This window comes from Rutilus rutilus (genome assembly GCF_951802725.1).
Source record: "Rutilus rutilus genome assembly, chromosome: 23".
Classification (NCBI taxonomy): Eukaryota; Metazoa; Chordata; class Actinopteri; order Cypriniformes; family Leuciscidae; genus Rutilus; species Rutilus rutilus.
Window position 1 is genome coordinate 17,495,787 of NC_140233.1, and position 15,619 is coordinate 17,511,405.

Here is a 15,619-nt window from a genome sequence, read left to right on the forward strand (position 1 = left end):
AGCATTTCAGTAATAAAAGTTTACATCTTGCGTACGGTGCTCGGCAGTGATCAAAAAGGATTTAAACCGTGAATTTTGAATCTCTTGTAAACTCAGAGATGTGGATTCAGACGGCAATTAAATTACCACACGACCTGTTTGTCAAAAAACAGAAGGTACTAATTTGGCCAGGGATTTTTACGCGGGTTGGGTGAGAAAAACACTGATATTATGGATTCGGACGGCACTAAAATCACCGACTCACCCCTATAAATGTTTAAAATACCGGACGAGCCCATGAGAAACAATATTAGCGTCCGAATAGGACTTAACTGACAGTAGCCTATGCTTTCACTGGCCTTTAAAAGAGCGTTTTAATTAAATGAATAATATTGTATAATAATATAATTAAAAATCTAACAACAATCAGTGTAATGACAATTTTATTCTTTGCATGAAAACACTTGAATTAGCCTAATTTAATACTGTCTGGGTGTATTAAAACTTCAGAATTATATTCATATAGACTTGCAACAGTGATAAGGTAAAGCTAAGAGTGGTCCAGACCAACCTTACGAAAGTGTGACTTACAGAAGATATACTTAGCGAACGAACGTTTCGGGAATCGTGCCATAAGGTTAAGAGAGAGGTTAAGGAATAGGTTAAGAACTACTTAGAGATAAGAACGCTTTTGGAAACCAGGCCATGATGATTTTATAAAATCAAAAATCTAAAAGTTTGAAAATCCCTGTAGTAAATCAAGGAAAACTATACATAACTGTATTTTTTTTCCTTCTCCAAAGGGGAAAGTCGCACTTGTCGTTTCTGTGATGGATCCTGCCTGACATGTTATGGCCCCAAGGCTCAGAATTGCATCACCTGTGCTACCGGTAACGTATAGGTTAGCTTTCCTTTCCCTCCCACCTGATAAACGTAAACATTTCCTTTTAATGGGTTCCTGCTTCATAAGACCTTGCTGAATAAATAAGATATTGATAAGATTCCTGTTTGCTTTTTTCAACCACTCTAATAGCCGTCTTTTTTGCTAGGATACATGTTGGAGCAGGAGTCCGTGTGTGTAGACCGCTGTCCTCTGGGTTTCTTTGGAAACAGCTCCAGTTTGTTGTGTGAGAGGTGTTCTGCTAACTGTGAGGCCTGTGAGAGCAGAGACGAGTGTGTGAGCTGTAAGACGGACTCTTACCAGCTCTATCTGTTCCAGGGCAGCTGCTGGTCTGAGTGCCCAGAGTGAGTCACAATGGCTATAACTTCTGGAATTCTAACACTTTATTTTACAGTGTCTTTGTTACATATGTACACATGTACTTACCATAGTAATAACAGTAAATGATGCATTATTACATGCAACTAACCCTCAACCAAATCCTAATCCTACCCTAACCCTATAGTAAGTACATGTAGTTGCTTAATATTACTCAGTACTTAAATATATAATTACACTGTAACAATGACACCTTAATACAAAGTGTAACCGAGTTTTTTTGTTTTATTAAAGAAATCAATACTTTTATACAGCAAGCTTTAAATTAATTAAAAGTGATGGTAAAGACATTTATAAAGTTACAAAAGATTTCCATTTCAACTAAATGCTGTTCCTTTGCACTTTGTTCATCAAAGAATCCTAAAAAATAAATAAATAAATAAATAATTGTATCATGGTTTCCAAAAAAATATTAACTGTTTTCAACATTGATAATAATAAGAAATTTTTTTTGAACATCAAATCATAAATGTAAATGTATATATATTAAAATAGAAATAAGTTATTTTAAACTGTAATAATATTTTACAATATTTCTGTTTTACTGTATTGCTGATCAAATGCAGCCTTGGTGAGCATAAAAGACTTACCGAACCCAACAATATATATAAAATGCTTTATATAACATTAATGTACATTAATAAATCCTCACATAGCTAGAAATGTCAATGTAAACTTATATATTTTTTATAAATATTCATATTTTTGTAAACTCTAAATATTACTGTGATTTGACTCTATTGAAGGATTTTTACTTCTTCAATATTGTTGAAATATTTAGCATGCAAATCTATCTATCTATCTATCTATCTATCTATCTATCTATCTATCTATCTATCTATCTATCTATCTATCTATCTATCTATCTATCTATCTATCTATCTATCTAATCACTTAGATGAAAAACAGTTAGAAATACATTCTAAAACATACAGCATATATTATATTTTTTCCTGTGACACTTAAAGTTGAAATTGAGCTATTTTGAAAATATAGGGCAACACTTTATTTTACAGTGTCCTTGTTACACGTTACATGAAGTTAGTCACTATAGTAATAATACTTAATACTTAATAATTACATGCATCTGACCCAAAACTGAAACCTATAATCCTAACCCTATAGCAAGTAGATGTAGTTAATTACTATTACTCAGTACTTAAATATATAATTACAGTGAAACAAGGACACCTTAAAATAAAGTGTAATGAAATGTAGCACTACGAAAATAAGCTAAACTGAAAGCCAAACTAACCGTCGTCAGTAGCATACATTGATCAATGCATTGAAAAAACGTGTATCTGTTGTTTTTCTTGCAGAGGTTATTTTGAGACTGAGCTGGGGACATGTGAACCCTGTGATGAACTCTGTCTGACCTGCGATGGCACAAGCACGCAGTGCCTTTCGTGTCGAGAAGGCCTTCATCTGGCCAACGGGCAGTGCAAGCAAAACTGCGCCCCCATGAGCTACGTGGCAGAAGACGGCACATGCAGACGCTGTGCTCCTCACTGTGACGTGTGCACCAATTTTTACACCTGCACTAGTGAGTGATTGTTACCGCTGAGATCCTGTGCAAAACGTCACTAACAAGAGTGGAAACAGTTACAGCCAAAATGAGCCCTGAAAACCTGTCAGTGTCACTTCTGTAGAATGACATTACATTAATTTTCCATGTTATATTATCTTGTTTGCTATCTATCCATTTGCACATTTACAGATCAGTTAACACTCCTTGATTACTTTCAGTGGAAATTAGATTAAAATTGATTTGAAATTCAAATATATTGTGTAACTTTAATTTCAGGGTGCAGTTTTCTCTATTTGCTCTTAAACGGGGCATGTAAGGCAGTCTGTCCGAAGGGTTACTTTGAAGATTTGGATAAGGGGGTCTGTGTGAGCTGCCATCCCACCTGTACCACCTGCTCTGGTCCCCTATCTGACGACTGCGAGACCTGCTCTTCCCTCACCCCAAAACTCTACGAGGGCACGTGTTTGGAGGTGTGCCCAATGGGCACTTATTACCAGACCTCTGATAAAGAATGCCAGGGTGAAGTATTATCTGTAATGTAATGTATTATGATCAGGGGTGCACATAGTCTCACGTAGCCAGACCTTCAGACTGATGGCAGAGGGTCTGGACTCTATCGCAGCTTTTCTAAGCCAAGGACCGCCCAAGAGGATGTTTGACTGACCAATCACAGTTCGTTTTGTTCCGCGTCATGTTTAGGGGCGTGACAATATAATGTCTATGTCCCTACAATCCTGTAGAATTCAACCAATCAGATCGCGACTTCGACAGTCCTGAAGTGTTTCCAGAAAAGTATGCCATATGCATCAGACGTTCAGCCAACGGTCCGTGGGCTTGACGTCTGAGGCTGAGACTAGGTTGCACATAACTTTTTTGGTCTGGTTCTCAAGTGAGCACCTGGAGATGCTGCTTGGTACTCAGGTATCCTACAAGCTGCCTATATGTAAAATAAAACTATTTGTTCACTGTACAATTTAAATATTAGTATTAGTAACATTAAATATTATATTTAGTGTCAGAGCTGTTTTTTTATTTTTTATTAACATTAATGACACAGACAAAAGCATATTATTCCTGCTTTGCTTTAGGCTGCTGTCACTTTAAGACAAAATGCAAGGACCGAATATACCGATACGCATCCGATTTCTTTCTCAAATGTTCACTTATGACATAACATAAAGAGAATTCTTGCCGAGACGGGTGTTTTGATACCATGGGTGTTCCATTCAAGCGCAAGTAAACGCGAAAGAGGAATCAATTTGGTGTTCGAGTGCTGTCTAAAACGCGCCTCTCTCTCTCTCTCTCTCTCTCTCTCTCTCTCTCTCTCTCTCTCTCTAAAACGCGCCCCTCTCTCTCTCTCTCTCTCTCTCTCTCTATCTGCGTGCGCGCACTTGGGGTGTGTGTGCAGAGTGCGTACACAGGTAACAGCGCGCGAGTCCAGGTTTTCGCCTCTTCCGCGTTTAAAATTGTTTGCATACAAATTGGCAAGACAAAACACTTCGAAATTATAAACTTTCACTCCATGATTGTTAAACTTATTTTTTTTTACATTTCTGTACATTTAGCTTGCACACATTGTGAAATGGAACTGGATGAGACAAAATAACAAGAAACTACTGGAGACGCAACGAAAATAAATGCTCGCGTTGATTAATGTGTGAAGGACTTAAGAGATATTGGCAACTCTAATTTAAAAGTACGCCCAAAGTATACTTAGAGCTTAATGTTTATGGTAAAGGTATGTGTACAGTGTGCGTGAGGTCAATTTCATTATCAGCATAGCATGTGCAGCCCATTTTTTTTTTAAGAGTGCATATGTAGACTTGCTCACCTTGCACATGCGCCTTGAATTTTATTTTATTTTTGTCCACAAGATGGCAACACTGCCCCCGGCCTGTTGTTTCACAGTCAAAATTCTATAATTAGTTTTTTTTTTTACGCGTACGTGATGTAAGTTTTGTCATCAGCATAGTACGCACATACTGTTCACATTGTGTTTTTTCTAACATGGAATACTATGTTCAGCTCGCATATGCATCTTGATTTTTTTTTTTGCACTAATTAGTTGTCAAAAAAGAAACGGATGAGATTGAACATCAAACAAATACACAAGTGGTTATAAACTGGTTATATTAATTACTGGTTATATTTTATAATCACAATAATTGAATATATGAAGATAAATGTGGCTGATATGCAAACAAATATAAAAATGTTCTTATATGTCCCATATTTGTCTCCGTAGAATGTCACCAGACCTGTGCACGCTGTGTGGGTCCTGAGCCCACCCAGTGTATGCAGTGCGAAAAGGGTCTCGTTCTTGATCCCAACACCATGATGTGTGGGGTTACCGGGGATTCAGACTGCCCACCCAGAACGTTCCTCCAGAATAACCAGTTCACTTGCCAAGCATGTCATCGGCTCTGCCAGTCCTGCGAGGGGCCGGGACCCACTGACTGCCAGACCTGTGCCCTGCCCAACTATCTCCACAGTACGTATGACTTGAACTTGTGTCAATACATTTCTTTTTCTTAAAGGGATACTCCACTTTAAAATGAAAATTCTGTCATCATATACTCACCCTCAAGTTGTTTCAAACCTGTATGAATTTCTTTCTTCTGCTGAACAGAAAGGAAGATATTTAGAAGAATATCAGTAACCAGACAGTTTCTGGTCTCATTGACTTCCATAGTATAATTTTTTCCTACTATGGAAGTCAATGAGACCAGAAACTGTCTGGTTACTGACATTCTTCTAAATATCTTCCTTTCTTTTCAGCAGAAGAAAGAAATTTTCTTTTTCTTGATCAACTAGTTCTTCCAATGTTTGCGCTCGAAATATGGTCAAATCGAAGCCATTGTTACTGTTCTTACACTGTGTACAATTGCTGAGGATTGAGGAAGCCTCCGGAGCTGAAATTAAGATATGGTAATGGGCGTTTCGTTTCCATCATGCGCTGTAAGCTATAGACCAATCACAACAGACTGGGCCATCTGACCAATCACAGCGGAGTAGGCTCGTGGAAAGGAGGAGTTCAGAGAAGCTGAATCTTCGAACAAATAGTTTGCTGCAATGTATGAGGAAATTAAAGTGTTTTTTGACCTTGGATGCATGTGAACCTTTTTTGTAGGAGACCAAAACAAAATTAGGAACCTTTAAAATAGCATAATAGGGGCACTTGAAAATATATATATTTTTTTCTTATGTTTATAATTAGTAATACTGAATTAAAGTGTTCATCAGGCTTTTAATCCCTCTTTTGGATCCAAAGTGCAGTAGAAACAGCAAAGTGGTGTTTTAATGTACAAGTTCTACTTAAAGTTACTGGTTTAAATAGACTGTGTTTGTGTTCCAGATGGTTCGTGCGTGAGCAAGTGTCCTGTGGGAACTTACAGTGCCCATGAAGAGGCCGACGGGGTGGATCTGGGTTTCTGTATGCCCTGTGATCATGTGTGTGCCACCTGCACCGGGGCGTCACCCAGAGACTGTCTGAGCTGTGCACCAGGCTACCTTCATCTCCTCTCTCATCTCTGTGTTAGCCACTGTCCCACAGGGTGAGATCATCTTACACACACACACACACACAACAAAATGCCATCCATCCACTGCTAATTAAGAGCTAAGAAAGCAACTAGTATGAGTACCAGAGTTAGATTAAACTGATTGCTCCTAAGATTTTTCATAACTTCAAGTAGTTAAAGACTCACTTTAGGTAAAGAATGACTTTGGCAAGGGTAAAATTGTTATCGGCAAGGTTTGTACAGCTACCAGAGCCGTGCCCTAGTGGCGTGGCTGCACATAATGTGGTGCTCAAATTGTAAATTCAGGTTTGATTCTGGCCTGTTTTGATCTTATTCCACAATAACTTCCTGCCTTCTCTTCATTGTCTGCATATAATAACAAGAGATGCATGTCTTGATGTCCCGTCCTCAGGTACTACAGCTCAGAGGAGCGCTGTGAGAAGTGTGACCGTTCCTGTGAGCAGTGCACGGGCCCAGGGCCGGACGCCTGCAGGGTGTGCACACCTCCTTTGTTGGACCTGCAGGGCACCAAACAGTGTGTGGATCAGTGTCCACAGCGCTTTTTTGAGAGCGGGCACAGCTGCAGACAGTGCCACACCAGCTGCAAGTCCTGCACAGGTGCTTCTGTTATCATTGTTCTTAAATTTTATGAGATTCTGTAATGCCAACATCTACTACAATCTTCATTCTTATCATTATATGGTGGCCCTTGTTTGATCTCAAAATGTCAACGCAAACAGATATTCAGTTTGCTGATTGATTTTAATGTGCTAAAATGCACGCTGTAGAAAGCGCTATGAAATAAAACCTGTTGACTTAACCACCAAGGAAGTAAATAATTCCTGGAAAAATCTATTAGCATTCCTGTCCATCTCTAAGGAAGTTAGGCTGGAACAGGATTCCCTGAATAGAAAGAGATTTGAAATCTAGTAGTTATAAGGTACTCATACTTACTAATGACCTCCCACTCTAAAAGGAATGGTTTGGGTTCACAATTTAAGCTCAATAAACAGAACTTATGGCACAATGTTCGTTACAATGAAAATTTATTTTTCCCTTAAGGAAGTGAAATTCTGACCTCAAAAATAACTTCAGATTAGCATCTCTTTGAAGGAAACCGTATGCGCCTCGCCCTTTCTCATCTGCGTGTTTCTGTGTTGTTTGCAGATAGCACTCCTCAGGGATGTGTGACGTGTGACTGGGGCAGCGTCCTGCAGGATGGCGTGTGTTACCCTCACTGCGAGGAGAGTCGATATTACTCACAGGGTGTAAGTGCTTATGTCAGAGTATTTATAGCAGTACCTCATTATTTACTGCTATTTATGTGAAAAGATGAAAATTATCATTACTAATTCTTGAAAACTTTGTAATCCAAATGTGAGCTATCATCACGTGGCTATTGTAGCTAACAAATGTTCGTCTGTTCGAATGTCATTGATTGATTAGGAAGGAAATATAATCTATAGCCATTTTAAAAGATAACAGCTGCTTGCCTGCAAAATAGTGTCATGTTCATTGTGCAAGACAACAATATCTGTGACTAAAACATGAAAGCATAGTATGCAGTGTTAAGTTTACACAATTTAACAAAGTTTAAACAAGTCTAAAGACTATAAAGTAAATGTTGAACTATAAAACTCTTTATAACAGAATTTACTCTTTAGATTTATTTACCGTCATTACCAAGACGAAACTATCTAAAAAAAATGTGTGACTGGAAAGTATGTTTCTTATGAATCTTTTGATCTAAAGGCACTACAAAATTCCCAGAATAGTCATTATGTCTTATTTGTAATAAGCACTTATTGAGTTTCTCATTAACAATGTGTCCTAAAATACATCAGATGTATAATTAATTATAATGATCTTGCATTCCCATGTCTTTACAAATCATCAAAACTGGTTCTTTAAGCAAAATCTAGGTTACAGTAAGGTCTGTCCATAAACATTAAAATACTCTGTTTCAATAGTGTGAAGGTATGTATAAGGTTATGTCCAATTTTGTCAGCATACACCATCATAAACCCTGAAACAAAAAAGTGGTAATTTTTTTAATGGCTTTACAGATCAAATAATACAAATTTTAACAGAACAATTCATGTTTTTTAGAAAATGATATGCTTCACATTTCTGTGAAGCCCTTTCACTGTCATTGTAAGATTTTTTTTAATAAGCCAACAATACATTGCAACTGTCAAACAGAACAAAAGATTTCATTCCACATGTATCTCTTTCAATGGCATTAGGGAGTTTGTGAACCCTGTGATGAGTCCTGTAGACATTGTTCCAGTGCCGGGCCCAGGAGCTGTCTCACCTGTCATTCGGGTTTTGCCCTACATACCACTGACAGTCAGTGTTTGCCTTGCTGCCAGTCAGGGCAGAAGGACAGGACGTGCTGTCTCTGCGATACAGGCTCAGGTATTGCTCAAGTTTTTACTTTAAGCTTTTTAATGGGTAATTCACATAGACACACAATGCCATGCATTTTTACAATGGGAGTCATATATTTACTGTTTTACTTGCAGTACCATTTTCTATATGACTTGCAAGCCATACAACAGCTTTATATGAGAAACAGATGAAAAACATATGCCATAATTCACTGAAAATCCTCCTTTCTGCTATAGCTGTCAAATTGTTGTGGTTTGATTGAAAAAAATTTAACTATTAACAGTCACAAAACACTTAAAAACGTATGTTTTAGTTATATATATATATATATATATATATATATATATACACACTCACCTAAAGGATTATTAGGAACACCATACTAATACTGTGTTTGACCCCCTTTCGCCTTCAGAACTGCCTTAATTCTACGTGGCATTGATTCAACAAGGTGCTGAAAGCATTCTTTAGAAATGTTGGCCCATATTGATAGGATAGCATCTTGCAGTTGATGGAGATTTGTGGGATGCACATCCAGGGCACGAAGCTCCCGTTCCACCACATCCCAAAGATGCTCTATTGGGTTGAGATCTGGTGACTGTGGGGGCCATTTTAGTACAGTGAACTCATTGTCATGTTCAAGAAACCAATTTGAAATGATTCGAGCTTTGTGACATGGTGCATTATCCTGCTGGAAGTAGCCATCAGAGGATGGGTACATGGTGGTCATAAAGGGATGGACATGGTCAGAAACAATGCTCAGGTAGGCCGTGGCATTTAAACGATGCCCAATTGGCACTAAGGGGCCTAAAGTGTGCCAAGAAAACATCCCCCACACCATTACACCACCACTACCAGCCTGCTGCACAGTGGTAACAAGGCATGATGGATCCATGTTCTCATTCTGTTTACGCCAAATTCTGACTCTACCATCTGAATGTCTCAACAGAAATCGAGACTCATCAGACCAGGCAACATTTTTCCAGTCTTCAACTGTCCAATTTTGGTGAGCTTGTGCAAATTGTAGCCTCTTTTTCCTATTTGTAGTGGAGATGAGTGGTACCCGGTGGGGTCTTCTGCTGTTGTAGCCCATCCGGCTCAAGGTTGTGCGTGTTGTGGCTTCACAAATGCTTTGCTGCATACCTCGGTTGTAACGAGTTGTTATTTCAGTCAAAGTTGCTCTTCTATCAGCTTGAATCAGTCGGCCCATTCTCCTCTGACCTCTAGCATCAACAAGGCATTTTCGCCCACAGGACTGCCGCATACTGGATGTTTTTCCCTTTTCACACCATTCTTTGTAAACCCTAGAAATGGTTGTGCGTGAAAATCCCAGTAACTGAGCAGATTGTGAAATACTCAGACCGGCCCGTCTGGCACCAACAACCATGCCACGCTCAAAATTGCTTAAATCACCTTTCATTTCCCATTCTGACATTCAGTTTGGAGTTCAGGAGATTGTCTTGACCAGGACCACACCCCTAAATGCATTGAAGCAACTGCCATGTGATTGGTTGATTAGATAATTGCATTAATGAGAAATTGAACAGGTGTTCCTAATAATCCTTTAGGTGAGTGTATATATATATATATATATACACACACACACACACACACACACACACACACATCGATGAGCCAAAACATTCTGACCACCTGTCTAATATGCTGTTCATGCATGGCCTCTACAAGAACCTTGAAGGTGTCCTGTGGTCTCTGGCACCAAGACATTAGTAGCAGATCCTTCAAGTCCTGTAGGTTGCGAGGTTGAGACGCCGTGGATCAAACTTGTTGGTTCAGCATATTCCACAGTTGCTCAATTGGATTGAGATCTGGGGAATTTGGAGGCCAGGGCAACACCTTGAACTTAATCATGTTCCTCAAACCATTCCTAACAATGTGTGTAGTGTGACAAGGTGCATTATTCTGCTGGGAGAGGTCACTGCTATCAGGGAACATCATTGTCATGAAGGGGTGTACCTGGTCTGCAACAATGTTTAAGTAGGTGGCACGTGTCAAATTTATGTCCACATGCAACATGACATCATGACTTTGCATAAACATACACGCCACTTTCAAGTCAAGTGGCGTGTTATCTATACGCATTTTGAGCTATCCGCGTGTATGTCCACGCCGTCATCTTCCGCGTGTATGTCTACGCTGTTAAATGTCCGAGTGATTCCGCGTGTATGTCTACGCCGTTAAATGTCCGAGCGAAACGAAGCAAAATGTAAATCTACATCTGGGGAGCGATATTTTTTTACTAGGATGGTAGGGGAAGACTCATAAATGGTATTAACCAAAGTGACGGGTAGGTTTAGGGACGGGGTTGGGGTAATCATATATATTTATATAGAGAGTAATGTAACGTTAAGTCAACGGCGTTGATAAACACGCTGAAAAGCGATTATGCGTGTTGATAGCACGCCAAAAATGGAAATACGAATTGGCGTGTCATACATACGCCATTTCATGAGATCAGTCTGCCACATGAATGGCTGGACCTAGGGATTCCCAGCAGAACATTTTCCAGAGCATTACACTTCCTCCACCGGCTTTTTGTCATCCCACAGTGCATCCTGGTGCCTTCACTTCCCCAGGTAAATGGCACACATGTAAATAGCCATCCACATGATGTAAAAGAAAACGAGACTCATCGGACCAGACGACCTTCTTCCACTGCTTCAAGGTTCAGTTCCGACTTTTGCATGCCCATTGTGGGCGCTATTGACAGTGGACAGGGGTCATCACAGGCACTCTGATTGGTCTGCAGCTATGCAGCCCCATACGCGGCGATGAACTTTGTGTTGTGAGTGACACATTCTTCCCCTAACCATCATTTACATGGTGTGACCTGTGCAGACAAGTAGACTTCGCTTGGACCAGACGGGATAGCCTTTGTTGGGTGGCCAACATCCTGTCGCCGGTTTGTGGTTTTTCCCTCCTGTTGGTAAATTCTCACCACTGCTGACCGGGATCAACTCACAAGCCTTGCAGTTTCAGAGATACTCTGACTCAGTCGCCTTTCCATAACAATTTGGCCCTTGTCAAAGTCACTCAGATCTTTATTCCTGCTCATTTTCTCCTGCATCCAACACATTGATAATAAAAACTGGTTGTTTACTTACCTTGAAGATAAAGGCCTTGATTGAAGATGATCAACAGTAGGTGACTGGTCATAATGTTTTTGCTCATCAACATATGTATGTGTATAATATTCATTTTATAGGTTTTACAGTGAAAAAGTCCCTTTAATGCTATTCTTTTTTTTCTTCTTTTTCTTTTACAGCATTGTGTCTTGAGGCACCTGTTCCGAGTAAAACTCAGGATGAAGTTATTCTAAGGTCCCAAGCGGTACAGCACGCATCTGCAGCCTTACCTGCTGCTCTGCTGCTAGCTGTAGTGCTAGCTCTAGTTGTGTTTGCTCTGGTACAGGCAAGGGCCAAAAAAAGGTTATGCTGGAGACAGAGCTATGAACGGCTGAGCGGGGAGGCCAGTTCCCGGCCCATGCCCCATGGAGTACCAGAACCAGAGGACAGCGGAGACGAGGCAGATGTGGTCTACACCAGCCGAGATGGATCTGTCTATCGTCGCTATGGTTTCATCCACGAGCCAGACACGGAGGAGGAGCAGGATGAGGAGGATGCTACTGAGAATACACATCTCAACAGAACCTAAAATATGGTCACTAAATAAATTCTACTAATTCTTTACACGCACACTTCTGTGGTCAAAACTAGTGGTCGATCGATATTGTTTTTATTAAATCTCTGATGCCAATGCCGATATTTTCGCTGGTTGGCCAATGGCCGATATATATCACATTATATATTAAAAATATAAATAATAAGAGTTCACACGTTTTTATAATGGCTATAAATTTACACCTCAAGATTTCACAGCTGGATTTGCCAAAGTTTGCAAGGTTTATGAAATGAAAATGTTTTTTTAGATTCAAATACTTAAATTTAAATTATATAAAGACGTATTGCTGTATGCTGACAGTACGAGAAAGTATAGTGTTTGTCTTTCAATTATTAATAATAGCAAAAACTTTTTTGTATATACTGTTTACTTTCTGTGTTTAACAGCTCTGTTTATCATTTATTAGACAGGACTGTAAAACAGACAGCAAACTAATAAAGACAGAAATGGGAGCTCAGATTCTTATGCTATGGCGTTCTCATTGCTTTCAAAATTAAAGTATTGGCTGTCAAAAAAAAAAAAAGCCCTGCGTCCAACCTATCAGCCAAACAGAAAAAATTATCGGGTGATGCGATCATTAAAAATCGCCAAATATTGGCTGATATATCGGTCGACCACTAAAAACCCACTGGACTGGAAGATGGTAACAACAGACAACTCTGTAATTAATGCTAAATCGATACATTATAGCATCTTTTTTATGTTCTTGCTTGATATGTTTATTCTTATATACTGTATATATTTATCTGGAATTTCAGAATATTGATGCCAGCGTCTATGTAGACTGTTATGTTATTGTAATATAACTCTGTCTGTAATGTAATGTTTGTTAATGTTATTAATGATGGTTACTAAAAAGTGGTACCAAACATTTTTTTTGGGGGGGTGATTAGAAGGTGACAGTTTATTTAGAGATCCTATATTTTCTTAGTAAAGAATATTCAATCCATTTCAGAAAAATATATCTGTCTCTTTATTGGCTGTTTTGCTGAACAGTAAGTCTTGAGAATGTCTTTGCATACACTGTAAAAAAAAGAAAGAAAAGAAAATCACAACCTTTTTTCTTTTGTCAAATTAACAAATTAACTGTCCTTCCTGGGACCAAGCATTGGTCTTAGGATCCTTAACGGAAGCCCCATTTAAACCCTTGGAGTCAATCTCAGAAAAAATGCTATCAACGTGGCTTTGTTATTAGCATTAACATCACTCAAGAGAGTAGGAGACCTCCCTCTTTCAGTAGGCTCATCCTTCTTAGACTTTGCACCAGGAGATGACAGAGTTATTTTGCACACCAGACCGGACTACAATCCAAAAGTACCTTCTGCGGCTCATCAGGAGGTCACTTTGGGGGCTTTCTTTCCTTTGTCTCATGAGACACTGGAGCAAGAGAGATTATGTTTGGTCGGTTTTCTGAGAATCTATCAATCGCTCAGGTCAGTGGCATAGATCAGTGGTTCCGAAACTTTTTTCCAGGAGACCCCTATTTTAACAATCAAAATTCTTAATGTCTCATTAGCTTTTATTCCATCAACTGGTTTAAATTTACAACAGCACAAAAATTTGGTCTGCTCAGACAGCCTAAATGAAAATGTAAATCCACATTAAATGTAAAAAAATTTTTTTTATGGAACAGCAGAAATAGAGCAGTTTTCCCGCGCAAAGCAGCGCATCGCTTATAAACACTACTTTATTCATATAATTTCCCTCAGCACTTGGATGTAATAATCTTTCACTTCTTCCAGCCATGTTTTCACACAAAACAAAACATCTCAGTTACATATGGTAACCCTCGTTCCCTGAGGGAGGGAACGGAGACGCCACGCCGAGACCGACGAATAGGAATCTCGCTAGAGAGGCCAATCTACTTCGAGTGAAACTAAAACGAGCCAATACATATTGGCATGCAATCATTTGCATCAGCTGTTCAGCCTCGCAGCGCGGGTATATAACGAGCAGCTGGTGTGATTGCTCTTCAGTTTTTTGCTGAGGAGCCAAGCCTGAAAAGCTGCCCGCCGCAGATGTGGCGACAGGACGTGGCGTCTCCGTTCCCTCCCTCAGGGAACGAGGGTTACCATATGTAACCGAAACGTTCCTCTTCGGTAGGTCAGTCGATGCCACGTCGAGACCCGACGAATAGGAATCCCTACTAAAGGGCCACAGCTGCTGCACCCCATCCAGCGCCCTGTGTAAGCCTCTACACTAGAGGTCTTCACGGGTCCAAAAATTCGTGCCCGAACCCGAAAGAGACCCGTAATGTGCTAAACCGAACCGACCCGGACCCGTCTATTATTTCAAAAGCTGGACCCGGACCCGTGCAGATCCGAGAAATGCCTAACCGGACCCGACCTGGACCCGTCTATTATTTGAAACCTGGACCCGAAACCGCCGGGAAGACACAGACCCGACTGGACCCGATTGTCATATATTCCACCTTAAAATGCTATTACAAGTCAATAAACCTGTTGCGAAAAATACAACTTTTTGTCTTACCTAATTTAAGGAGCCATGGAAGCGTAGTAGTCTCCTCTCCCTTCCTTGTAACGTTAACGTTACCTGACTGGCTGTGATCATGCATTACAATCCTCCGACAAGAAAGTTATTCATGTTATTCCTCTAGTTATTCCAAGTCCAAGCTTAATCCACTCATTATTTCAGCTTCAAAAGTCCACTTGATGTCACGGTGACGGATGACAAATGCAACTTTGCACATGTAACATACATTCTGACTCGAGTAAACTCGCATAATAACTTTGACTGTTTGCCCTTTTGAACTAACGTTATAATAACGATTGCTCGTTCAGTGCCATGGCCGCTGACGTTATTTATTTGCTATCATCTCCGTGCTCTGCTCTGCATCGAGTCTGAATCTGACCACTAAAACTTTAAGATTAAACAAGACTGTTAATTTATATTGTAAAATCTAAAGCGCGGTTTGGCGGTCCCTCACTGAAACTCTGCTGGTTGCCATAGAAACATGACACGCGCTTGAGACTGCACATGCACGCTAGCTGGATCAACCTAAAATATGCTTTTTAACGCAATTTATTTTGAGTGTCCTAATTTTACAAGTTGCAAGTTACAAAAAAACACCAGCAGTGTCTAATCACGGTTTTCTCCGAGTCTGATCTGATGACTCCGATCGCACGGGTATTACACACAATGTTAAACAGACCCGGGACCCGAAGTAATAAATTCGGACCCGACCCGGACCCGGCTGAT

At 39.8% G+C, this 15,619-nt stretch overlaps 1 protein-coding gene across 2 annotated transcripts in view; it reads left to right on the forward strand.

Annotated features, from left to right (window-relative positions):
* LOC311283100 (uncharacterized protein) overlaps positions 1-13,353 on the forward strand; it is a 29,039-nt gene extending 15,686 nt beyond the window's left edge. Inside the window, exons 7-16 of one of the 2 annotated variants that reach the window (XM_084397288.1) lie at positions 783-869; positions 1,029-1,224; positions 2,578-2,801; positions 3,063-3,305; positions 5,032-5,277; positions 6,142-6,340; positions 6,720-6,925; positions 7,475-7,575; positions 8,554-8,725; positions 11,985-13,347. In XM_084397288.1, the coding sequence (XP_084253414.1) occupies positions 783-869; positions 1,029-1,224; positions 2,578-2,801; positions 3,063-3,305; positions 5,032-5,277; positions 6,142-6,340; positions 6,720-6,925; positions 7,475-7,575; positions 8,554-8,725; positions 11,985-12,373 (2,063 nt within the window). In that variant the 3' untranslated portion in view covers positions 12,374-13,347. Of the gene's footprint in view, positions 1-782; positions 870-1,028; positions 1,225-2,577; positions 2,802-3,062; positions 3,306-5,031; positions 5,278-6,141; positions 6,341-6,719; positions 6,926-7,474; positions 7,576-8,553; positions 8,726-11,984 lie in introns of both variants that reach the window. The other variant, XM_084397289.1, reaches the window with a different exon arrangement.
* Positions 13,354-15,619: the final 2,266 nt, after the last annotated feature.